Genomic DNA, 26867 nt, shown 5'->3' on the forward strand with positions numbered 1-26867 from the left:
CTCCAACGGCCCTTTATCACTCCCATCACTCCTGTGCTCCAATGGCCCTTTATCACTCCCATCACTCCTGGGTTCCAATGGCCCTTTATCACTCCCATCACTCCTGTGCTCCAATGGCCCTTTATCACTCCCATCACTCCTGGGTTCCAACAGCCCTTTATCACTCCCATCACTCCTGTGCTCCAATGGCCCTTTATCACTCCCATCGCTCCTGTGTTCCAATGGCCCTTTATCACTCCCATCACTCCTGTGCTCCAATGGCCCTTTATCACTCCCATCACTCCTGGGTTCCAATGGCCCTTTATCACTCCCATCACTCCTGGGTTCCAATGGCCCTTTATCACTCCCATCACTCCTGTGCTCCAATGGCCCTTTATCACTCCCATCACTCCTGGGTTCCAACGGCCCTTTATCACTCCCATCACTCCTGTGTTCCAATGGCCCTTTATCACTCCTGTGTTCCTGGATTCTGATAAAACCTAAGAATAATTCCTCGTGTTTTTAATGATTAATCCCCGAGTTTTGGCATTGAATGCGTGGAAATAAACGATCGTATAGAGATAAGAGCAGAAGGCTGCGAGCGTTGGCCGCGCAAACTCTTTATCAGAGTAAATATTCACCAGCTGTCTGTGTCGGGAACTAAGCGGCGCTCTCTCTCTCCTCTCTCGGACCCTTCTGTGATCTCTCCTGTCATATGAACAGGATCAGACAGTTGGGTCGGCCATCACTTTGTGCCGAAAAGAGCCAACCTGCGCGGACCCGCACCAAGAGATTATAAGGGTTCCCATTTATTAGCCCTGCCCCCAATCTTGGCGCATGGTGTAGAAATTAGGGGTAGGGGAGAAGAAGCCGGACTTCTCGCTATGGAAACAGCCGGTGGATCCGGTAAATACCCCAATGAGGGTAAATCAGAGGGCAGGCCGGGGTTTCCTGAGTCGATGTTTATGTCGCGTCGTCTTTGCCATCTTTAGACGTTTCAGTAAATTTGACGTTTCGGATGAAGCCGTTTGGATGCGGAACGATTCCAGAAAGCGATTTCTCCGGAATGGAAGCTCCTCGTTCTCTGACGTTACATAAATCAGCCGAATAGTTCTCGTTATTTCTCGCAAGGCCAACCTGTCTTTAAGAACACAAAGTGCTACCAACATTCTGCAGAAATCACAAAGACGAGCGGATGAATTCAGATTCCGGGGTGCTGAAGAAATGACCAATATGAACACATACACTATATGGACATTGGGAGTGTAGCGTTGTCCAAACTGTCTTGGTGAGATGAAGGGGGCATCTCAAGACGGCGCTTGGCTTCCAGCTTTGTGGGGGCAGTTTGGAGAAGACCCTCTTATATCCCAGCATGACTGCGCCGGGCCCACAAAGCGAGCTCCATAAATACATGGCTGGATGAGTTTGGGGTGGAAGAACTTGACCGGTCCCACACAGCCCTGACCTCAGCCCCATCGACCTCCTTCAGAAACGCCCCAAAATCTTGTGGAACTCCTTCCAGAAGAGCGGAAGCCGTTATAGCTGCAAAAGGGGAGATGACTTCATATTAATGTCTCTGTATTTAGAATATGATGTCATCATATGTCATCATCATTGGCCATATAGTGTATCGAAGCAAGAAGTCTGCGCACGCAAATCCTTATTTAACTCATCTCAAGTATAAATATTAGGGGTTCCGTCACATTATAGGGCCCTTTATTGCTTAGCCCCCGCAACGTCAGCGTACCCCAAACATGGCGAGTCCTGTCTAATCTTGGAGCGGCATTACTTTGAACCGCCAAGCGAGTGGCTTTATATTCAGCGCGGGGCTCGGGGAGTTCCGCTGACTCGGCTCCGGGGCCACCATTGGGGTATTTGGAGCTGGCGGCCGGCTGGGCGATATACGGCTGCCCGGACCTCAGGGTTACAACCTCTTCCAAAAAATACAGCAAAATAAAAAAAGGCGAAATCAGAGCATTTAAAAGAAATGGCAGCGTAAGAATAATGAATAATATATTATCGCCACGGCAAATATGCTGGAAAGCAGAAACTTTTGTTTTATTGCATGTTTTCGAACCCCCCCCCCCAGTGATTAGAAAGCGGTTTCAATCATTACAGAGCAGAGTTCATTTTCTTTGTCTCTTTTCTTTTTCTTTTTGGGGTAAATCGGTGCGATTCCTGGGTTTTGCGGATCGCATTTACATTTAAATACCCGCACGACGCGCCGGAGTTTAGCTCTCCGCTCCCCGTGGAGCTTTCCGTGCAGAAAACGGTGTTTTGGCCGTTCTCGGAATTAACCTCTCCATTCATCCAGTAAAAACATTCTTTCCCCTCCGTCCGCCAGGATAACCTCTTTTAATTGGAGGCTTTTGTGCGAGAAATAATACGGGGCGATCTAATTAACCGAGCCAGCGCATGCGAGCGAGATTTTCTACAAACAATTTATACAATTTATTATTTATCCCCCAGAGTTACCAGGAAACGGCGTGCGGTTAAAGGGGAAGCGCTTCACGTTTCCACAAGAAATGTATTAAAAGCTTTAGATTTCACACGAAGGGACGATTTAAATAGCCGCTAGCCCAAAGCCCTGCGCGGCTGAGCAGTGACGATTGGCTTAAATGGCCTAAGTTGGCTCTGACGCCTTCTTGTTTTTGTAAGGTAGTGAAGTTCTACTTTACAGAGAGGGTGAAAGATAAATGGAACAGCCCCCCAGCAGAAGTGGTAAAGGGTAATACAGTGAGGGGATAGATATATGGCTCCTGAATCTAAGATGAGACCAACGACCAGAGTGGAGTTTAGGATTAGTGGTGCCTGGTCCCCCCCCCCACAACGAAAACAAATGCACGTACTAACACACAAACTCTCTCTAACACCAACACTTACACACACACATATATATATACGGTACATACATACACACACACATATATATATATCTACATACACACACATATATATATATACACATAAATACACACATATAGATATATATCTACATACATACACATATATATATATATACGGTACATACATACACACACACACATATATATATATCTACATACACACATATATATATACATACATACACACACTAACACCATACACCTACACATACACATCCAATCGAACACCATATATATATATATATATATATACACGCACTCTAACACCAATGCTTACACACACACACACATATATATATATATATATATATATATATACATACACACACACTAACACCATACACACACACAGACTGCACTGCTATCCCATTGGTCAGCCCGAGGAGGAAGTTGGAAGCCGCTTCCTGTTCTCTCCCCGCGTTGTTTTAGCCGGCGGCGCATGAGCCTCTAGCGCTAGAGATTGTTTCCAGCCGCGCAGGTCCCTCCGTAACGCTATTATCACAGATATCTCAGGGCGATTTATACCCCGTGATGGGGCAGCAAGATGGCAGCTGCTGTATAAAGCGCAACGGGGAATAAAAGAAGTGGGTTTTATATTTAGACATTAGTGAAAAGTAAAAGAAAGAGTAATTAGCAGGTCTCGGCTCTCGTGTAGGTGACATTAGATGCTGGAATGTGACGGTTCTTCTTTAACCAGAAGTAACAAATATCACAGAATCACAACATCTGAATAAATCGGTATTCAGTGCGAATAAAATACCCCGTGGCAGTTACAGAACCCGCCTGTGAAAATGTGATTCAGCACCTCGGACAGCAGCACAGAGTAATCATAGTGTGATAAACGACACATGATACACACTATAATAATAATAATAATAATAATATAAATAATATAATACATCTATAATAATAATAATAATATAAATAGTAATATAAATAATACAATACATCTATAATAATAATATATATAATATATAATAATATATAATAGAATAATACAAATAATAAGAATATATAATAAGAATAAATATATATAATAATAGTATATATAATAATAATATAATAATGCATATAGTGGCCGAGGGGTCCCTTGAACTTTTCCTGTGGTCTTCCGTGCAAATGCATGAATTCGGAATCCCCCCACATGCATTTGCCCCTTTGCTCCCGGTAAGTACAGGAGTTGGGTTCACCTGGCACGTGATTTACTTACCCTCGGTCGGCTCCAGCACCGGCTCGGAGACCGCTGCACGTGAGGGTCTGCTGAGACCCCCAGGCACAGGTGTAGAAAGTGCTGTCATTGATTTCAATCATAAAACGGTCCGTTTCCTCCTCAGGGTGTTTTTTCATTTTGGAAGAATGCGTATTAACCCCCTCATGGAACATCAGGGTTACTCGGAGTATTTAAATATGCGTTCTCTTATAATAGGGGTGTCAGGGGCATTAAACTGCCCCTTTATTGGGATTTCAGCACCCTGGACAGCAGCATAGGGTTACTGGCAGCGAGATTCATAGTCATTGACTGTAATATCACCTTCATATTCTGTAGCGCTGTACAGAGGTGAGATTTAGGGTTTTTCGGCGCTCCAGACTTCTGAGCACCCGGTAGGTGAGCGCTAGGCTTCGGTTACTGATGCCTCCGGAGGGGGTCGGTGCCGGGGTAACTTTCACAGTGTGCCGACAGGGGTGCAGCACCTATCAATGCCAGATACCCTGGGTACCGGCAGCTGCAAGGGGTTATTATGTGCTCTGGGCATCTCTCTGAGCCGCAGCGCCCCTTTATATGTTCATCCGGCTCAAGGAAAATGACACATTAAAGCAACAAGTTCCTTTTGATGTCTCTGGGACTAAATATAAACTGATATCACTGCAGGACGGCGCTTCCTGACCAACGTAATAACCAGCAAATTATATTCCTCCCCTCACTGTCCCATGCATGTTTAATACCCTCACTGTATTAGCCTCTACCACTTCTGCTGGGAGTCTGCTCCACTTATATACCACCATCTCAGTAAAGTAAAACTCCCTTCCGTTCCATCTGAGCCTTTGACCCTCTAGAGTTCGGTCTCTTGTTGTAACTTTCCTCCTCCTTTGGAATAAATTCCCTCCTGACCGATATTAAACCCCTTTATGTATTTAAATGTCTCTCCCCATCTCTCTTCTCTCCCCCCAAGCTGGAAATATTGAGACCCCTCCGTGTATCCTGCCCATTTTTAAGACTGGCCTGTTCCTAAAGGGTTAAAGGCTGCACAGAAGTGCTTTTCTGCATGATCTTATTTTTGGAGGATAAACGCATTCCAGGCGTGTGATTTTATAATAAATATAGTGGGCTTGCCTTAGAGTATTTACTGAGTTATTAAGGAATATTCTCTTTACATAAATATGCATAAAAATCAAAAACAGCAAAAATGTAAAGCCACCTCTTTATTGGGTTAATAATCAGGTGCAGGAGGAGGGGGTCCTCTGCGAGGCTGCGGAACCTCCATCCACCACCAGAGGCGCTGTCCTGAGAACCGGCTCAGAAGCCACCAGGGTCTCCCGGAGCAGACATCATCTGGAGAGGAGCAGGGGCCACAGGGGCAGGAGAGGGGGCTCGTCGGGGGTGGCAGCTCAGGGCCACAGAGGACACGGAAAGCCCTGCATCCAGCAGGAGAGGCGGGGGAGGGTGCATGCAGGCTGCAGCAAAGCAGAGAAAGTGCAGACAGCAGAACTTACCCCTGTGCGTGTTAACAAGTGGCAGTCCGGGCAGATCTGCTGGTTGGAGAAGATTTACCCCCCCCTCGAGGGGGGCATATTCTGCCCTTATACATCTCTCAGGGAACAAACCCCACACCCGGTGGGGGAGGGGAGGGGTGAGGTTTCTAATGCCAAACTTGTAATTAATAAAAAATGCAAGATGACCCCTGGTGGGTTCCAGGTCCCCAGGGTATGACTGATCTCAGGATCCAGAAATCCACACAGTGAAGCTGGGGGATGAAGATGCAGCTGATCGAAACCACGGCAGCAGGGAGCACACCGCCGGCTGGCAGCCTCTGTTCAAAGTTGCAGATCGGTTCCTGTCTTCTGCTTCACTACAAGTCATCGTCCATCCCTTTCTACTAAAGATGGTGAGTCCAGAAGCCAGCTCCGGATCCCTGCCCCTGGTGCTGGGGGTCGCTGATGATGCCCAGTAGATCGCAGCGTGGGAGAAGAGGATCTCCCCCCCCCCCCCCCCGAGGATTGGAGCTGCTTTTCCTTGTTGGGATTTTTGTGATCTTGTGAAACCAGGACTGATGTTTTGCTGCTGCTGAGACAAGCAACTGATTTGCCCCCAAAACCACAAGTCAACAACCCCATAGTGGGGGGATAGGTGAAACTTCACCAGGGCTTGGAGTAATAGGATTTGCACTATGATGGAAACAAATGCCCCCTGCAAGCACTGCCCATGGAGTTAAGGTACCTGATGCTTTTATCTCTGGGGCTGGTGTGAGGGGCAGGTGGTGGGGTGGAATCTAGTGCTGGACACATGGGAAGGTATGGCTGCTACAGTTATGGAAATGAGATGGAATTATATAAACGTCACAGAATGAGGTAAAGAAAACACAGCGTGTGTTATACAAGCCCCAGAGAGGGGCATCTGTGTTCCAGATTAGAATGGAATATGGATGGAATCCTGGGTTTGGATACAACGTTACTCAGATGTCTCTGACCATGAAGGGCTGCCTGTTGGACCATCCATCATCAGACTGGGGCAGGTAAGCAGCTGCCGTTCCTTGTAACCTATGCCCCCGTCCCGGCTGCCCTGGGGCAGATAATGGCTTGTCGTGGTGGCTGCTGTTGTGGTTTTGGTCACTTGAATGAAGACAATGGTCGGTTCCTTCTGCTGGCTGTCCTGATTATTCTCTACATGCTTTGTGGAGCTGCTGTCTTCTCTGCCATCGAAGAGCCCATGGAGAGGGCAGCCAAAGAGAAGTGGCAGAACAAATTGGACAATTTCACCCAAAAATATAATCTCAGCAAAATGGACCTTCACAACTTCCTGCGGGACTACGAGGAGGCCAACGTGGCTGGAATTCGAGTGGACGCTATAAGACCTCGGTGGGATTTCACGGGGGCTTTCTACTTTGTAGGAACAGTCGTGTCAACAATTGGTAAGTCAACAGATGGCACGTGGCCTTATCTCGCTCATTGGCCTTTGGTGTTGGTGACATGACACCCAACCTTACCCAAATGATCTAAAGGGGAGGAAGTTTTACTTTACTGACAGGGTGGAAGATAAGTGGAACAGCCTCCCAGCAGAGGTGGTAGAGGGTAATACAGTGAGGGTATTAAACATGCATGGGATAGACATACGGCTCCTGAATCTAAGACGAGACCAACGACTGATTAAGGTTTGAGTCTTTACAGCAGGAGAAACAGAAAACTAGACGGGGGGCCGAATGGGGCCGATCTGCTGGCAGGTTCTGGGTTCCTATGCATACAAAAGTAGTATGTTGCATGTCGAATTCGGTCAAAAAAGATTAAATATCAGTGCTCTGCTTGTTCATTTCATTGGTTCTCTGCTTTTTTTTTTAATGGTTTTCCGCCCCAAACCCCGTGGATATGGATCGTCTCTTAGTTTCAGAAGTGGCTGCCTCTGCGCATGCATTGTGCTCTGTCTTTACTGCAGCCGCCACTCTCTGTGCGAGCAGCTGAGCTGATGCTGCCCGATTACCGCAGGGTCACGTGACATGTGTTATGTTACCCCGCCGGGTACCACGTGTTATGTTACCCCGCCGGGTTCCTTGGTTACTGGGGCACCTTGGTGCCGTGTACCCGTGTTAGCCGAATGGGTCTGATCTGCCGGCAGGTTCCGGGTCTCTCCTGGTGTCTCGCTCTCTGGACTGAAACTTTTGTTATCCCTCAAATTAGAGAAATGAAAGAAGTGGAGATCAGAGAGTTTCCAGTTCACTCATTGGGTAAAAATGGTGACAGCTTCCTGCAGCTGCTATGATGTCATCCAAATGCAGGCGCTGGAACTTCCCCTTAAAATGATGATTGCATTTACTCCGCGGCGCCCAGACAGTTAAAGCGGTAACACGGAAGTCCCGGCACATCCCGTGTGATACCTTGTAACTCGTTAACACTCCCGTGGAACACGACCCAACGTGAGCAGATATTTTAAGCTTATATCTGACATCACAGGTGTGATATCGCTTCTCTTCTCAGTGATTTATCTGCAGCAGAAATATTTTCCAGAGAGACGCCTGACGTTCATCTCGAAGGCAATCCCTGTCTTTCAATTCGGAAGAACAGGAGCCCCCCTCAGACCTTGCGTGGCTGCTTTATTATTATTATTTATTCTTTTATATAGCACCATCATATTCCACGGCGCTGTACAACGGGCAGACGGGAGGTCACTGCGGCATTAGCCACCCCATTTATAACCTAAAACTAGAGGGTCTTCAAGCAACCGACCAGTGGCTTGAAATATCACACCATGAAGGAGGAGATCTGCTACAGCTGTGGAGCTGCAGCTTCTCCTAAAGACAATTCATTTTGTGACGTTAAATACTCCCAAAGTGCGTTAATACGGATTCTTTGATGAGCGCCCTGCCAGCGACGGCGCTTTCATTATCCGTGCACTACATACTCCTTTGCCGGGGAGGAATCTGCGACGCATTCATTATCGCATCAGCTTCCGTCCTGAAGTGTTCGTAATTCATTGAATATACGCAGGAATAAACGTATCTGTGCCCCGGAGAGAATGCGATGGCGTGTAATAATTCACACACGGAACAAACAGCAGCCCACGCCACGTGGATCACGGGGAGCCCATAATCAGGGTTTAGTGGGCTAAATATAATTAAAGGGACAGTTTAATGTCCCCGGCACCCTCACCAAAGACGGGTGCATATTTCTATATCTGCATTAAATATAGAAATATGGATTTTTACTTTAATATGCAGTCTTTAAAATGTAAAAAAAAAAATTACTTGGCTTAAGTAGAAGCTGCAGCTCCCCACCTACTCCGCGTTCCAACAATTCTTACCGCTGATTGGCTGCTTGAAGCAGCCAATCAGCGGCAAGAAAATACCCCCCTCGTTAAAACGAATAGCAGAATGGCAGATCTTCAAAGATTTACGTGTCGGAAATGACTAATTTGGCTGCCGTCCTTTCAGGCGCTAAAAAGTGGGAATATTCATCTAACCTTTCGTTTCAACTGCAAATTTTATTAAAAAAAAAAAAAAAAAAAAAAGAAAGTAAACATCGTTCCGGAGAAAAGAACAAAAGACCAAAAAAAAACCCAACCCAGACTCGCTGAAAGAAGCCCTTTCAACGCACGACGTTCTCCATGGATGGAGTGGGCTTAATTATAACGACTATAATGACCTAGACAAAATGGGAATTCAAACTAATTTGCTGTTAACCCTTTGAGTGTCACTGGGAGTGCAATGCATTCAGAATGTTTGATATAGCGCCAACTTATTCCGTAGCGCTGTACATATGTGTGTATATATATATATATATATATATATATATATAATGGGATCCAGGGAGTCCCTGTACATTTACCGAAAGGGGAGATAGCGAGGTGGGTAACAGTCCATGGGAAGGAATCATTCTTACAAAAAAGAAACAACGTTGGGGTGAAAAAGGACCTGCGCAGGCAGGGAACGGGTGCCAGATTTAGATATCAAACTTTTTGGAACAGGTATTTGGATTTATAAACAGGTCACATTATTATTATTATTATTATTTATTATTATTATTAGTATTGCTTTTAACTTCCTAGTTTCCTAAGTTGATGAAGAATAGATAATGCGAGCCCAGTTTAACTTCCTACTCCTTATCTAAGAAACTACAACTTCCACTTTTGGTTTTATTTGCCGTTTTTCTTTGTCTTGGTTCCGCTTCTGACGCTTTTGTTGGAAGCCAGAAATCCCTTCTCTGTACTCATGGTCCGTCCTCGTGTTCCAGCCGCCCTGCCGTAGATAAATATATCTAGCTGTTCCCGCCATGCCACCCTACGTGTCTTTGCTGTTCCAACCTATAAATGATCCGTTTAATCACCCAGAATGTGTGGCGAACCTTCTTTCTCGTGAGAACGTATCTGTCTGACGTCTCCATACCTGGCTGACGAGCTCTTCCATGTGATCGATCGACCTGCTCAGCCTGTCCAGACGGTCCTGACCTTTAATGCGTGACTCCTAAGAAACGAGCTATTTCCAAGCAAATTCTCTGGTTTCAACTTGGGACATTCTGTTATTGGAACCCGAAACCTACTTTAGAACTCGGATCTGAAGCCAAGTATCCAAAGAGTCAACCGTAAAAATAATTACCGTATTTGCTCGATTATAACACGAGGTTTTCTCCAGAGCAAATGCTCTGAAAAATACCCCTCGTCTTATAATCGAGGTCGTCTTCTAATCAGACCTCATTCTGCTGGGGCCAGGCTGCTTGCCGGTGCTTTGGTCGCGAGCAGCGGCTCTTCTAGCAGCAGGAGAACAGGAAGCTAGCAGAGTCCTCACATAACTCTACCCCCCCCCTCCTTCCTCTGGGGGCGGGGCCAGAGAAGTTGCTCGCACAGCCGGCCCCCTGCAGAAGTCCGCGAGTGGGAGATCTGCAGTTCAGGTAAGGGGGTGGGGGAGGGTTTTTGTGATTAATGTGTGAAGTGTGTGTGATTAATGGAATGAATGAGTATTTAAATGTTTGTGAATGAGTGTGTGTGTGATAGTATGGATGTGTAAGGGGGGTGGTGGTGGTAGCATGGCATAGGGAGGCTGTACTCACACTCCTATCATCCCCAGGTTCCAGCATGTACTGGCTGCCTTGGTTTGATAGGAGTGAGATTGCTGTTAGCAGTTATATATATATATACCTCCAAAAAAGCATTTTTACCCCCTATATGCCACTCAGCCCCATGGTATGCCTTTTAACCCCCTATATGCCAGAGTGGCATATCATGGGGCAGAGGGGCATATAGGCATAAAAAGGCATATATGGGGTTAAAAGGCATTTCTGGGGGCAGAGTGGCAACCCTGGGGGCAGATGTGCATAACTGGGGGGGGGCAGGTTGGCAAATAAAAGGAAATAAAAAAATATATATTTTTCTCAGTCATTAAATTAATATTTACTGGTAAAACTTTTCCTATAGAGTAGTCTAATATCCGGTCTTTTTGTTTTTTTCCTAAATTAATATTTTGATTTTGGGGGGTCGTCTTATAATCGAGCAAATACGGTAATATCCAGCGATATTCCAGAGAGATTCCGGCTCTGGGTTACCAGATGCCCCCAATTAACCGGCATCACACTGGGTGGCCCCCGTTTCCAATATGCACGATCAGCTTCACTTCGATATCTCCGAGCTTTAGAACTCTCTAGAAAGCTACCGGGTTAAAAAAAAATGTTCAGAGCTTCTAATATTAATATAAAAATGTGGTTTCATTCATAAACATCTCCAGCATCTCCATTCCGCGCGGCTCATCTGGACGTTTATAAATCTCTGTCAGTGGATCGCGTTCTTGCTCCTTCTTCTTCTTTCTTTGCGAGTTTAGAGAAAATGACCTTTTCTTGTTTAAAATGAGGATCTAATCAGCTCTGGGAGCACTTAACGCATCTCAGCACGCGGATCATCAGACAAAAACAGCTATTTCATCAAAATGATTCTCTTCGGAAACGGGTTCAATTTCTTTGGCTTCTTAACTAGGCTGCAAAGTTTAGAGAAGGCCGTGTTTCAATAATAAAGTCAACTAAAACGTTTTACTAATTCATCAAACTCTGGGTTTTTTAACACAGATTATGATTCCGCCAAACGCCTCTCTACTAAAAATACGATATTATAAAGGAGCATTTATAATTTACATGATGCTTGTGCATGTAACGCAAGTAAATAAAAAGTTGCATTTTGAAGTGTTCCAATCCACGCTTTTATAAATAAAAATGATCAAATATTATTATTATTATTATTAATTTCTGCTTCTTTATGTAACCGTAAATCACCTTTATTTAGTGTTACCAAATTCAGGAGGATTTAGCAGCATTTTATTGCTCGCTGGGACGCCCTGTGCAGGAAGTGATGTCACAGGATATGACATATAATGATGCTACAACCAATCAGAATGTATCACCCCGCCGTCTATCACATGGAAATACAATGTTACCAAAATTGTTATTACATAAGAAACACAGAAACTTCTGATCGGCCCCCAGGCGGCCCCCGTCTGTTTCTCCTGCTGTAAAGACTCAAACCTTAATCAGTCGCTGGTCTCGGTGGTTTTTAGGCATATTTTGGGTTTCCCAAACCTAGCAGGTTAGCGCAGTCGGGCTCCAAACTCCTCTGGAATGGGGGTCCGGCGACATCTAACATGCAGGCAGCAAGGGGGCTTCCATGTAAATAATCCGGTGCAGAGAGATAAATAAGTTCCAATGAATCTAGAGTCAGCTCCCTCGGTATACGAGGGCCGGCTGCACTTCCAAGACGATGATGAGATGGGAGAGACCTGCACGGGGTAAATTATCAGGGGGGGGCAACAGATGGGGAGAAGGGGCAAAATTCCCCTCTATGGCCAGTGTCTGTAATCCACATCGTCATTAGATTCTCCTTCCCATTAAGAGTTAAACTATCTTCCTGGGTTATTCGGACTAACGAGAGGAGGGAAGAGATTTAGTATCTGACTCATTAATTCCCTTTAATATCCGGATGGCAGGAAGTCGGCAGCTCAGACCCCGAATCACGAGCCCTCCTCGCCTCGGGATCCCGACGCCTTTCACCAACTCCTCATTTTATAAAATGTTATCCATATAGAAGCTTCTATTTTTTACGTTAACTGGTGGAAGGAGCGAAACACAAACGATATCCTCTGAAAATATACGCCGGGTAGGGGCAGACTCAGCAGCCGAACCTGCCAAGGGTTAACGATAAAAAAAATAAAAATACATTTTTTCACCCAATTTTGGGAAATTTAGAGAAATGACAAATCACCGAAGCGTTTTGCTGCTCGTTTCGTGTGTAAATTACACGTCGTCGTCGTCGCTAATTGTAAATTCTATAAAGTTTTAAATTTTTTTTTTTTTTACTGCAGGAAACGTAAAAATCTAAAAAGGATTCTAAAAAGAGAAAAATGTAAAATGCAAGGAAACGCAATTATTTTCCAGTATCATTTTTTATCTTCTGCGTGAAGCTCCCGGGGCCGCAGTAAATTTCTTCAGTTTTACATCCAAATCTTTATACTTTATTTCTTTGTTTTATGGCTGAATCTGCAGTTTTTTTTAGATGACAAGCAGCGGAATAATTGGATTTTGTTTAATGTCGTAACGGCGCTAAGTCAACCTGTCCTCGAAAATAACGTTGAAAAAAACGATAATTCTAACAGTTTTTGACAATTTAAAAAAAAAACACTTGTAACAAAAGATTTGCGCTTACAAGTTTCACCTCCCAGGATGCACCCGCCCCCTGCCTTCTGATTGGCTGCTTGTGTTACTGTTTGTTTCAATATTGGTGCAGGAAACAGGAAGTAGGAGGAGAGTTAGATGAGCGCCCAAAGTGCCCCAAAACACATTTTTTTATATTTTAAGTAACACCACAACTTAGAAATGTATACAATTTATATATTTATATATATTTATATAATTATATAAAATGTATTTTCCTCTTTTTCTCATCTTTTAAGCCATAAAATGAATATTGTTTCTGAATGTTTCTGTTATTTTGTTGCAGTTTTAGGATTCTTCTTTTATTGGTTTGTAAAGCAGAAATATTTTCGTGTTTTCTATTCCGTATTCGCCGCTCGCTGCACTATTTGTAACCTTGAAACGCTTTATAAATATTCCCACGTTTTCCATTTACTTTTAAAATAATTCATTTGAAACAATTCAGCTTTTTCTGTAGAATTTCATACTTGACCCCTTCTACAAAAGGCACTCACCGGCCCATTTCTAAAAAAAAAAAAAAAAAAAAAAAAAAAAAAAAAAAAAGGAGGAATTTGTTCTTTTTACTCCCGAAATTCTCATGGCCAGAAATGATTTAAAGAGACAGTACGCTATTTTCCCATTGGTCCTTTAGATATACTGTAGAATAATACGGCCGATTTATTCATCTGTGCGAAAGAAAAGCGGCTCATTTCAGACAAAGACTTTAGATTGCTGCTGATTTCTTACCGTAAAAAAAATATTAAATGTTCTACAATTTTGCTAAAAATAAATAAAAATAAAAAAAAAATACAAAATAATTTGCTTCATATTTTAATTATTTACTTTTACCTACATATATACTTTTTTAAGAAAATCCTAGTTTCAGCTGCACCCATTATTTTTAGGTACTTTTACAAAATTACTTCTCGTTAATAAAATCTTAAAAATGTTTCTAGTATTAAAATAATAGCAATTTACCAAATTCTTGTTTTATGCGTCCATTGAAACCGCTGATGGGTCAAATCAAGAGGCTGACAAGGGGTGACCTGGAACAGAAAGGGTTACCAAAAAAAAACCCTGCCAGGAAAATCTGCCGGGGCAAGTAACTTTGTGGCGCACGCCGGCCATGCGCGGATTAGCTCCATGTTGTTACAGTAACAGGCGAGCGCGGAGAGAATAATTCCACGATGGGAATCAGAAAACCATCAAAGGAATAAATTAGCGATGATCCTGAATGGCGACCGATTCATCACAAAACGAGCCTCAGATCGGCGGCCGCAGACGCCGCCCTTACATGATTTATAATTGGCCGATTCCTCGTTCTGCGAACGCTTAAATTATGTAACGTTTATAAAGTGGTGCTGTCGCCATAGTAACCGGGTGTTACGAGTGGTTGCTTCCCTTTTACTACTTTCCGACAGAACTACAAATTCATAATCGGAGGAGGCCGGTGGCCTTCGTTCCCTGCGTTTCTTATCAGAAATAATCCAAACCGTACAGCGACGCGCAAGAGGGGGGAGACCCCCAGAGACAAGAACATTCTAGATTCAGAGGTCTGAAAATTATTCACTTTAACCCTCAAAGTATCTCCCTGCCCTAATTAACTCCATAAAACCAATTTCATTAAGAAACACAGAACATGCCGGCAGATCGGCCCCATCCGGCCCCCGTCTAGTCTCCCGTTTCTCCTGCTGTAAAGACTCAAACCTTAATCAGTCGTTGGTCTCGTCTTAGATTCAGGAGCCGTATGTCTATCCCATGCGTGTTTAATACCCTCACTGTATTACCCTCTACCACCTCTGCTGGGAGGCTGTTCCACTTATCTGCCGTCCTCTCAGTAAGACATCCCTGCCACATAGAGACAAGCTAACTGATAACCCTCAGCCACGCTGATGGCGACTGAACCACAAATACAACTCTGAGCCAAGATAGCAACACACATTGTTCTTATTGAGATGACACGCACTCAAACATATAAGTCATGTCTCAACCACACTCACTACACCACTCACAGCACACTCCACACAAGAATGCCACACTCAGCCGTGCAAAAACACACACCACTCTCAGACATACACACAACACTCAACCACACACTCTAAACTTAGCCAAACACTTCACTCTCAGCCACAGACACCACACTCAGTCGCAAAAGCACGTTGCACTCAACTGCACACTCAGACAGTTTATGGGCCCCTGGAATCAGGCCCTTGGCCCTGGGTTAGAGTGCTGGGAGTTGGATTTCTCTGTTGATGGATGCGGGGTCAGAGCCGCCCCCTCCTGACTTTTGTATTCTGTGCGACTTTATTGTCTTAAATCAAACAGAAATCTCTGTCCTCAGATATGGGGTCACCCGGCTCCACATCATTTTTTTCTGCTTTTCTTCAGTTTGAGCTTTTTTTCCCCAAGACGTGATTTTGCTGATTGTATCGGAGAGAAGTATCCTGCGTCAAACCTGCAGGAGATGAGACCGTGACTCAGGAGTGCAATGAGCTCATGCGCGCCTCGTCTGACACCTGCTCTCCAAAAACAAACTCAAGGACCCCCGCTAATCCCCTTAACCCCTCAAGTGCCTCTGCCTGACGCTCACATTATCATGTCTGTTGGCCCACAGCATGCAGCGTTAACGTTATGATGGATATTGGGTGACATCTGGGCTACTGCCTCGCCCCGAATTACAAATGCCATTGCCTTCTGCTCCTGAATCTAAGACGAGACCAACGACTGATTAAGGTTTGAGTCTTTACAGTAGGAGAAACGGGCGACTAGACGGGGGCCGGATAGGGCCGATCTGCCGCCAGTACAATGTTACATTTTCCCAACATCCAGAAGATCATCGGTGAGGATTTAACCATAAACTGATAACCGTAGAAAATTCAAACAGCTCCAAAGCATCAAATTACTGAACCCCCCAAGGTATACGCGTCAGAAAGTCCTCGGAAGCCTAACTAAAACACTACAATCCTCCTAAGTAAAGCGCCAGGTCGCATAAAAATATCACATCCTGATCATTGTTTGGGTGGTGCGGGGGGCGGGGGGGGGGGTGGTAATTACAGAATAACCATCATTGCTCTGATCGCGTGAAGGGGTTATTCCTCTCTGCCGCGTCTCGAATCGTTAGCGTGTAAAACGCTCGCGGGGATTTCATATCTCGGAGTCTCTCGTTTCTTTTTTTTTCTCCGTGTTTTGAAAATTCAATAACGAGGGTTTCAAAAAGAATGCTTTATAAAGGCGGAGAATGATGCAAAACACTGAGTTACACTTGGCTGGCTCAGGTGGGCCGCGGAATATTTATTCATATATTCATGGTATTAGATGTCATTCTCTTCGCCGTGAGTGCGGGGGGGGGGCTCACCGATCCCTCGTACTCCATCAAGGGAAATAGCCCTGATTGCTCAACTCTCACTAAATTGCGGAGCTATTACCGCATCTCGTCGTGATCTTCTCTCGATGATCAGAACAAATTATTCTTCCTCGTAATTCGCCCAACAGTTTCCCCCCCGTTCTCTGACATATACCGCGTTTCTTGTCTTCATTCCCCGTTTTAATCTTGCATTGGGAGTTTAATCGGATATAAATATTCTATACGTTTACCCCGTAATCCCTCTCAGGCTTATTCCCGTTCGTCTTCTGTATTAATGTTTCTCAATGATTTCGAAGAGCTTTTCTCACCCACTTCGTACCGCCGTTCGCAGGAATAATCCTTTAATGACTTTAAATTCTGCCGTCATTTATATTTCTTCAGGGAATGCTAAATTATCATGTGACACATAAGCAGCCACTGATAGGTCGTTGCCATAGAAACTGAAAACACTTTTGTTTCTGAGTCTGTGCTGTTTTTAATGCGATGAAACATTCGGAGGAAAGAATACAATGACAGATCTGCTGAGGATCATTTGCTCAATATGTAAGAGAACAATACATATGCCTATATTAATATAATTCAAAATAAATATTAGTCATTATAAATAAGTTGGTAAAAACTGTCTTTTTACTGTTGTTTTTTTTTTTTTTTACTACTTCATTTAAAATTCATTTTGGGGATGTTTGCGGATATTTGCCAACATTTTGCTTCAGTGTATCAAAGGACAAAAGCGTTTTCACCAATTCTGTCTTTTTTCTCACTTGTCATTCGACTTGTGCATTCAGATTTATACGAAATGCAAACTACAGAATTCTGGTAAATTCGTACGAAGCCACGAAAACGAGGCCAGAACTTCCTCAAAGCGGCCGAAAACGAAGCAAAAAAACTAAAATTTTTAGTCCGAAATACGTGGGCCCGCATTCACCCACACTCTATCACACTCTATCACACTCTATCACACTCCCTCTCGTCCACTCTCTAAATGTTTCTCTTCCTTCTCTGCTGACCACTTCTTCATCTTTTATCTTCTCTCTTCTGCTATTTTCATCCCATAACGCAGCGGGAACTTCCGCCAATATGGTGGCGCTTCCGGTGACGTCCTCTCCCGAACCCTTCACTCAAAGCGGAATCATTTTGCCCTGGGTTCAACTTTGGGGCACCAAGCAATGAATTTAGTTCCCGAATTAGAAATGCCCCTAACTTCCGGCCGGACCAAATGGCCCACAAATGATTCAGACAAATCTTGCTCATGTCTACATGTCGTTGCTCCGTGCCAGGATTCTTTGGGGAAACGATATTGTACAGGAAATTGATACATTGTAGAAAGTTGTACGATAACATTGTCTCATGTGGTTCATTCCAAAGATACTTTTGTAGCGCTCCAAGTGGCAAAATTTATAAAAAAAAAAAAAGCTTAATATAGTAGCATTTTTGAGCCATCGTAGTCTAGATTCTACGACTGGAAACATAAGTTGAAGGCCAATGTTTTTTTGTCCCTTTTAAATCCAATTAAGAGCCAAGTCAATTGTTCCAAAAATAACAAAACAAAGCCTAAAACTCAGAATTCTATACATTGTCTTTAAACATTGCAATAGTACCGGTGCCAGACTCCACTTCTGCTCGGAAAGGGTAAGGTTCGGGGAAGGTAAGCGGAAGGATAATTATTATGTGTTAGGAACGATTAGGGACGAATGTTTACTATAAAGATGGAGTCGGAGTGAAATGAGAGTTTGTTATTTGACTCGAGTCCCTCCGGGTTTGGAGACATGTTTTCCTTCAGGAATATCCCTGCGTAAGCAGAACATCTGCACTCGCAGAACTCCAGAACACGCTCCGGAGCGGCATATGTCTGTACGCAGGAGACACCTGGGGGAACACACAGAGATTCCATTAATCGCGTCCCCAAAAAGATTCTACTGGTTCATCAGCAGATCCTGTAATAATTCTCCTCTTTATCGTGGGGGAAGCTGAATTGGGATGCTGATTAGACAAGAAAAGAGGATTTCACGTCTAGTTCATTGTAATGATTTTTTATGAGCAAAAGAAGACATAGCATCCATGATTGTGCATGACAACCTAGATCAATGATTGGCTCATAAAGCAGGATGGTACCTGCAGATCCAAAAATATTTTTAGGGGCCTCCAGCTAAACAGCACTAAAAGGACCCTTTGGCTCGTCTGCCGTCCGCGTCCTATCATAGAAACTCAGGATATGGTGGCACGGAGTTCTGCGAGTGCAGTGTAGCAACACACATTGTTCTTATTGAGATCACACACTCAAACATATCACATCTCAACCACACACACACACTACACCACACTCAGCTACACTCACTACACCATTCACAGTACACTACACACAAACACCACACTCCCCTCTTAGACATACACACTCAACCACACAAACTAAACTCAGCCACACACACATCACTCTCAGCCACATACACCACTCGCAACATGCTACACACACAGACACCACATAAACACATTATATTCAACAACTCACACACACTACACTTCAACCCCCCACTTGCTCTTATCTAATTTTTGTCCCAATAAACTCCCTTTATCTGCAGACCTGGAGGCGCCGTTGCTGTCAGTCGTATGATATTTTGGGTGACTTTCCCGGCTCAAACACCTCACTGAGCTGATGCTTTATGGCAATGCTAATGAAGTCCTTTCCGCCATAGATTTTCATTAGGCAGAATAATGTAAACCACAGACCTCCCGAGACCTTCTTAATCCTTTGATGGGTAATTCCGCTGTCTGCCTCTCGTTCTGGTTTCGTTCATAATACGTGTAGAGAGTGACATTAATTGGCGTTCTAATTAACAGGATGCACCGAGACCCCGTTAGTAACAGTCAGGTTTTATATCCATGTTGTTTGTGATTCAGAGGCGGACTCTTCCCCTTTTTCTAGAAGAATTTACATTATGAAGCTCGGATGACGCTGATTGCTATTGGTTGGGGCCGGGTAATTATACGCTGCATCCCGCATTAAACGCAGCACTCACTCAAAAAGAAATTATGCATTTGCCTAGATAGCTGGGTTGTAGGTGTGGTTAAATGATAGCCCCACCCATATCTGCCCACGCCACACCCATTTTACTATGCTCCACCCAATTCACCTTTACCCCACCCACAGTTTTTAAGTGGGTGTCTGTAGCAGCTTCGGGGCCGTTATCTGTACCCTGCCCTGACTGGGGGCAGATCTTTTTCGAAGGCATCTTTCATTATATTTGTATTAATAATTAATTTTAAAATGTTAATATTTTTATGATTTTATTTTGTGTGTTGGGGGGATATATATATATATATATATATATATATATAAGGATGTTGTACGAGGGACGGTATCCATAGCGCACAATGTGCTATTAATCCAAACTAATCTTTTCTCTCAATAAATGCCTCCCAGGATCCAAATCATCATTAAGGGGCACTTTCTATTGTATTATAGCCAGGGGTTCAAAAGTTCCGTAAAGGTTAATTATATATAATAACCTCGTTAGGTCTAATTATATTTGTGAAACGCACAGGACTTCCGGCTCTTCGTATAGACGCAGGAATAATAAGGTTGTGGAGGGGGGCGCAAAGCACTTTAAGCCTTCCAAAAAGTCAACATGGACCCTCCTCAGAGACCTTTATATTCGTTTCGCTAATAAGGTGTTAATTTGCCCGAAAACCACAAACCGTTTCATGTTTTCTTTATACCCCTCCTTATTCTCGCACCGCTATACGGCGATAAATCGGCACGAAATGCAGCTTGTTAAACCCACGGCTCCGGAAACATTCTAATCCCCCATAAAACTCGTTAACCCCGCTTGGGTATCATGAAATAAAAAGCCATTAATTAGAGGGACATGCAGACTAATTAACTAATTATTTACCAACATGCTGTGTATAACGTTACCCCCTTGGGGAATTCAAAGGGTTAATAGTACGCTTAATTTTCTGTGAGTTCGGTGCTTTGTTATATGGAGAGGACTCGGTAAAGGAGACGGGGAATTGCAGACACCTTGAGGGTGACGGACCTGTGATCTTGGGAGGTGAGGAGACACAGATTAACCCTCGGGTGCCAGGTCATTAATACTCCTATGTAAAGGCACTTGGGGCTTAGGCAGGAATCTCAGTAAATGTACAGGAGGCGGATGGATAATGTGTTAAAGTGCTTGCGTCTGGATGCACGTTATCAGTGCAGGCTAACGGAGGGGCGGCAATCACAGTTTGGATCGATGGTAGCACAAACGTTACGCGATATTTAATGGGAGACCAGTAATCAGAAGCTTTCAGGACACGGAGGTCTCTAAGTTAATATGGTTACAATAGTTGAAGTTGTCTCCCTCTTTCATGCATAAAAAGTACAGAGTAGTCGTATGAAGTACACATCATGGCCCACAGGCTAGTCAAGGCCATTAGAGTGTTTAGGAGGTCACACAGCCCTGGTATAATTAGCGTTCTGGGTACAATGCTGCGCTGCAGCTTCTTTTATATGTTTTCGCCTTCAGTATTTTGATGTCAGAGCCGTTTTGGCTTTAGAGAAGTTATGAATTTGTGAACTAAAAAGTGTCAAAAAGATCTTTGGTTTAAATGGAATTTTGATTTTTATTTGGATTGTTATTAACCCAAGGGATTGTTGTAACGATCAAGAGTTACAGACGAGCGCATGTGAGTTCAATGAGTAGTTCCATCTCTTCATCTAATCCTTGCAACCCCCTGCCCCACAATAATTTTATTAATAATAATTTATTTTATTTTTGTTTATTTTTAATTCCATAGGTGTTGTGTGAGTTAAGACGAGGACATGCAAGTTCACATTGAACTCAGATGCCCTCGCCACTAACTCACAAAATTTAAAGTCACGTGCTCTTGCGTGATTAGTGAATCTGTGAGCTGTTTTGCGGGTGTATGCAAGTGCATTAGACTGGATTCAAAAATGGTCAGTTGAGTTAACCCTTACATGTACTGATGACGCCACTTAGTCGAGTAGACCCAAAACAGTTGTTGTCTACAAACAATATATCACGATGGGTACTTTGTCCAGTATATGAGGTCTTTAAACTTACAAGACTAAGTAACGCAACACTCACCTCATCTCACTTTCATTTAATGCAAACAATAATTTGTGATCATGTTTTTGTTTTTTTAAATTAGAACAACCCCAATTATAATCTTTCAAACAAATCCAAAAAGGTAGACGTTGGACGCAGCTGGTACACTTCGCGGGTGTTCTAAATATTTTTTGATCTGTACATTGTTATAGCAGATACTAAAATCAAATTATATTTGTGCGAAATGCGCTGGTCCTTTGTCCCATTTGACATTTCTGTTTTCCATTCAGTCTGTTAACAAAAGTGGAAAATGTCATTGTTGGAAAACCCGTAGAGTCTGTTGTCCTCTGTATCAGATGAAACACACTTTTTGATTATGGTCTCTTGTTCTGACAATTGTCTCGCCCGTCTTCTCCTAAACCAATTTCCTTTTTATACCTTCCAGGGTTTGGAATGACGACTCCTGCCACAGTAGCAGGGAAAATTTTCCTTATCTTCTACGGTCTCGTTGGATGCGCGGCTACCATATTGTTTTTTAACCTTTTTCTGGAACGCTTGATCACGGTCATCGCTTACATCATGAAGTCCTTTCACGAGAGGCAGCTAAGAAGGAAGGAAGGCCTACCTCCTGAAACGCGCCGGGGTTCTGGTAACTCAGAGGTGGACAGTCTCGCCGGGTGGAAACCTTCCGTGTATTATGTGATGGTGATTCTATGTGTGGCCTCCGTCATCATATCCTGCTGCGCTTCCGCCATGTACTCTCCCATAGAAGCATGGAACTACTTCGATTCACTTTATTTCTGCTTTGTTGCCTTCAGCACTATAGGTTTTGGGGACATGGTCAGTAGTCAAAAAGCCAAATATGAGAGCCAGGGACTTTACCGATTGGGTAATTTTATATTTATACTCATGGGGGTCTGCTGTATGTATTCATTATTTAATGTTATCTCCATAGTGATTAAGCAATGCGTCAACTGGATACTTAGGAAACTAGAATGCAGGTGTTGCCTGAGATGCCAAAGAAAACTGTTCAGGTCCAGGAGGAACGTGGTTATGCCGGGAAATGTTCGAACTAGACGGAACATCTCCATAGAGACAGACGGCGTGTACGAGAGCGAAACGGACGGGAGGAGAATGTCTGGAGAGATGATCTCCATGAAGGACTTCCTGGCCTCCAACAAAGTCTCGTTGGCAATCATGCAGAAGCAGCTCTCGGAGACGGCCAACGGTTGCCCGAGACAAATCGGGGGGAGCTCCAGACACAATGGTTTCTCGGGTGGCGTGGGAGCATTAGCTATTATGAATAACCGACTGGCAGAAACTAGTGTGGACCGGTGAAAATCCTTGGGCAGGAAAGATTGAAAAAAATTTGTCAGAAACAAAAAAATGGTGGGTTTTTGCAGAATGCGTGAATCCTCGTTCATCGGTGCTGGAGGGGACGGAGCGGAGTAGAATAATGTGCCGAATGTTACTCCAGGTGTAGAACCTGCATTGCTCATTAAGTCTCTTTGCCAACCAGCGCGTAGACTCTTTCCACCCTCGTTTCTGGGGTCTGAGGTGTTCATGGTCTGTCAGCTGGTGGTTTAAGTTGGAGACTTTGATGACATCATCATCATGTGCTCATACTCCAGCAGGTTGGTTTGATATTCACAGGCAGCATTCCGGCATTCTGTAGGGTCATTCGATAAATGCCGATCGGGAAGCTGTGCGGTAAGCGGCTGAAATTTGAGGATTTGGGAATTGGAGCTTCGGGTGGGATTGGCCTTTTTTTTAAGACATAGTAAGACATAGTTAAGACATAGTAAAATCTCACCCCCTTACACCCCAACGTGGCCCGTATTCCGCCACCAATGCGCTAGACGTATAAAGAAAGGCTTCCACGTATAAGTATGCAGAGAGGTTTGATACATTTTATAAAGGATTCGATACATGATGTTCTTTTTCAACAGAACTTGTCACCCTTGGGGATTTCACATTAATGAGTATAGCATAAAAAATCTGTGGACATGGTTTAATTATTCATTAGACTATAAAATAATTTTAATAATTAATTTCTGTAAAACAGCTTTGGAGCTTATTACAAATAGAGATCTGATACAAAATTCATGGGATCCCCTCTCCCCAGGCTAAAACAAAGACCGCCGAGTCCTTGTGCACGCCGGGAACCTTTCTAAGCACAACAGCCAAGTAGTATTCACAGAACCCCCAAGTAAAAAATATTTAAAAGCCACCCTTGGGAATCAATTTGTTATAACAAAGTAAATAAATACATCCAAATATTTCTCAAAAATAAAAAATTTATTTAAATGGCACTTAGGTCCCCAAAGAACAACTAAAGGGAGCTAAGCCTTATCCTAAATATTATATATAACTCCCTGTGCGTACTGTGGGTCAATTCCTATAAGAAAATGGAATATAGAGAAAAGCAACAAAAGCATTAAATCAGGAGTTAGCTCTGGGTTGTGTGACCCTGAGAATCTACCCCTTTCCCCCCCCAAGACCCTGAAACTGGGGTAATAAACCTGAGAATCTGCCCATTCACTCGGAAACCCTGAGAATCTGCCCATTCACCCGGAGATCCTAAGAATCTCCCCATTCACCCGGAGACCCTGAGAATCTCCCCTTTCACCCGGAGATCCTGAGAATCTGCCCATTCACCCGGAGACCCTAAGAATCTCCCCATTCACCCGGAGATCCTGAGAATCTGCCCATTCACCTGGAGACCCTGAGAATCTCCCCATTCACCCGGAGATCCTAAGAATCTCCCCATTCACCTGGAGACCCTGAGAATCTGGCCATTCACCTGGAGACCCTAAGAATCTCCCCATTCACCCGGAGACCCTAAGAATCTCCCCATTCGCCTGGAGACCCTGAGAATCTGCCCATTCACCTGGAGACCCTGAGAATCTGGCCATTCACCCGGAGACCCTGAGAATCTACCCATTCACCCGGAGACCCTGAGATTCTGCCCATTCACCCGGAGACCCTGAGATTCTGCCCATTCACCCGGAGATCCTGAGAATCTGCCCATTCACCCGGAGACCCTGAGAATCTGCCCATTCACCCGAAGACCCTGTGAATCTGCCCATTCACCCGGAGACCCTGAGAATCTGCCCATTCACCCGGAGACCCTGAGAATCTACCCATTCACCCGGAGACCCTGAGAATCTGCCCATTCACCCGGAGACCCTGAGAATCTGCCCATTCACCCGGAGACCCTGATAATCTGCCCATTCACCCGGAGACCCTGAGAATCTACCCATTCACCCGGAGACCCTGAGAATCTGCCCATTCACCCGGAGACCCTGAGAATCTACCCATTCACCTGGAGACCCTGAGAATCTGCCCATTCACCCAGAGACCCTGAGACTGGGGTAAAAACCCTGAGGCTCAGGGGCAAATCTTCTGATTTCCCCGGTATGTTTATGTCTCTGTACGATGCACGCTCTCCTGCTCAGACTAATATGTAGTTTTTCCGTGGAATCCATTAAACAGAACACTCTCGCTCCAGCTGGGACGCCGCTCTAATACTGCAGAGGTCTCAAATATAGCTTCAGAAAATGGAAATACATGCGTCGACATGCAGGAGCGTTTAGTTTCAAGAAGCAATCTCAGCTCGAGCAATTCTGTGTTCTATTGCAGTTACGGGAGGAGCCAGAACAGGACGTTCAGCTTTAGAAAATGTTAAACATCGCCCCCCCCCCAAACCCTTTATCTTCCTTTGGTGCGGGGAAGCCCTATAGCTGGTGGTCTCTGGTCTCCATCTCCTATAAAGGCAGCTTTTCCCAGAGGTGAGAGGGGCCGTCCTATCCAAATGGAAATTATCAATCAGTTTTACCAAAAAATATTATTCACCTAAAAAAATAATAAACGCCCTTATTGTTCTCTCTCCTCTCCATTGGAAAGCTGGTCATGATGCCCCCTATTAAATTACCCAGTAATTCCTGGAAGGGTCACCAGAATATCAGGTCTCGGTTTGAGGGGCGCACGTCCTCCCCCTCTACCAACAAGTGGAGAAAGTATTTAACTTGACAATAATTATATAACTCGTTTAATGACAAAAACAAGTATTAGGGGCATTTAATGACCTCGAAAGCGTTCTGGATGTATTGGGCATTATATGAGCAGATCACAGAAAAGGACATACATATATATATATATATATATATATATATATATATATATATAAATATATATATATTTTGGTGGAATCTTGAGGATCTTCTGTGTAATAAATACCAATTTCACAGCTTTGTCTCAAGAGCTTACAATCTGTTACATAGATGATGCCCCAGAAGCATTCAAAAGATTATTCAAAACTCATTTAGATTCCATCTGTAAGTTTCAGAATCTCAATAAGTTATTTTTTGAAAATTCACTAATTAGTACAAATTAATGTTTTCTGACCACTATGATGTCACACATGTTTCCATGGCTACCGGCTGTCCAAGTCCCTCTGGCATTTAATTATAACACAGGTGATATTTTACTTTGGAGAAACGAACAGCTCATGAACTTCCAGGAGTTGATTTCGAGCCGCGAGGGTAATAACAGGAACATAATTCCAGTGTCCCCTGCACGGTAACGCTGGGGTCATACGGATGATCCTGGGGGGGGGGGATCCGGTCCTTTCCGCTACTAACCATGGTTTGTAATGTGCAAAAAGTTGAGATGCTATTTTTCTAACCATTAAAAAAGTTCTGAAATAAAGAGCCCGCGCCTGGTGATTTTATCATAAAACACGGAGTCTCGTTAACCTTCCGAGTGTTTAAGATAAGGGGCCAATTTCATACGGGTTACATTGAGATGTTTCATAAAGAGATGGAGAGATCTCAATATCTGGAGGAAAGAAGAGAGAGATGGGGAGAGAAGAGAGAGGATGGGAGAGAAGAGAGTGATGGGGAGAGAAGAGAGAGAGGGGATGGGAGAGAAAAGAGAGGGGATGGGAGAGAAAAGAGAGGGGATGGGAGAGAAGAGAGAGATGGGGAGAGAAGAGAGAGAGAGAGGGGGGATGGGAGAAAAAAGAGATGGGGAGAGAGAGGGGGAGAGAGAGAGAGGGGATGGGAGAGAGAAGAGAGAGGGCATGGGAGAGAAGAGAGAGGGGATGGGAGAGGAGAGAGAGAGGATGGGAGAGACCAACGACTGATTAAGGTTTCAGTCTTTACAGCAGGAGAAACGGGGACTAGATGGGGGCCGGAT

General features: G+C 44.1%; 1 protein-coding gene across 1 annotated transcript; it reads left to right on the forward strand.

The window, feature by feature from the left end:
• The first annotated feature begins 6675 nt into the window (after positions 1–6675).
• On the forward strand, positions 6676–23006 carry LOC149271714 (potassium channel subfamily K member 13-like). The gene is made up of 2 exons (XM_089507186.1): positions 6676–7012; positions 22114–23006. The coding sequence occupies exons 1-2, from the start codon at positions 6676–6678 to the stop codon at positions 23004–23006; spliced, it is 1230 nt and encodes a 409-aa protein (XP_089363312.1).
• The last annotated feature ends 3861 nt before the right edge of the window (positions 23007–26867 follow it).

This window comes from Sceloporus occidentalis, unplaced genomic scaffold (assembly GCF_023333645.1).
Source record: "Sceloporus occidentalis isolate IW3139 unplaced genomic scaffold, rSceOcc1.0.p SCAF_471, whole genome shotgun sequence".
NCBI lineage: Eukaryota > Metazoa > Chordata > Lepidosauria > Squamata > Phrynosomatidae > Sceloporus > Sceloporus occidentalis.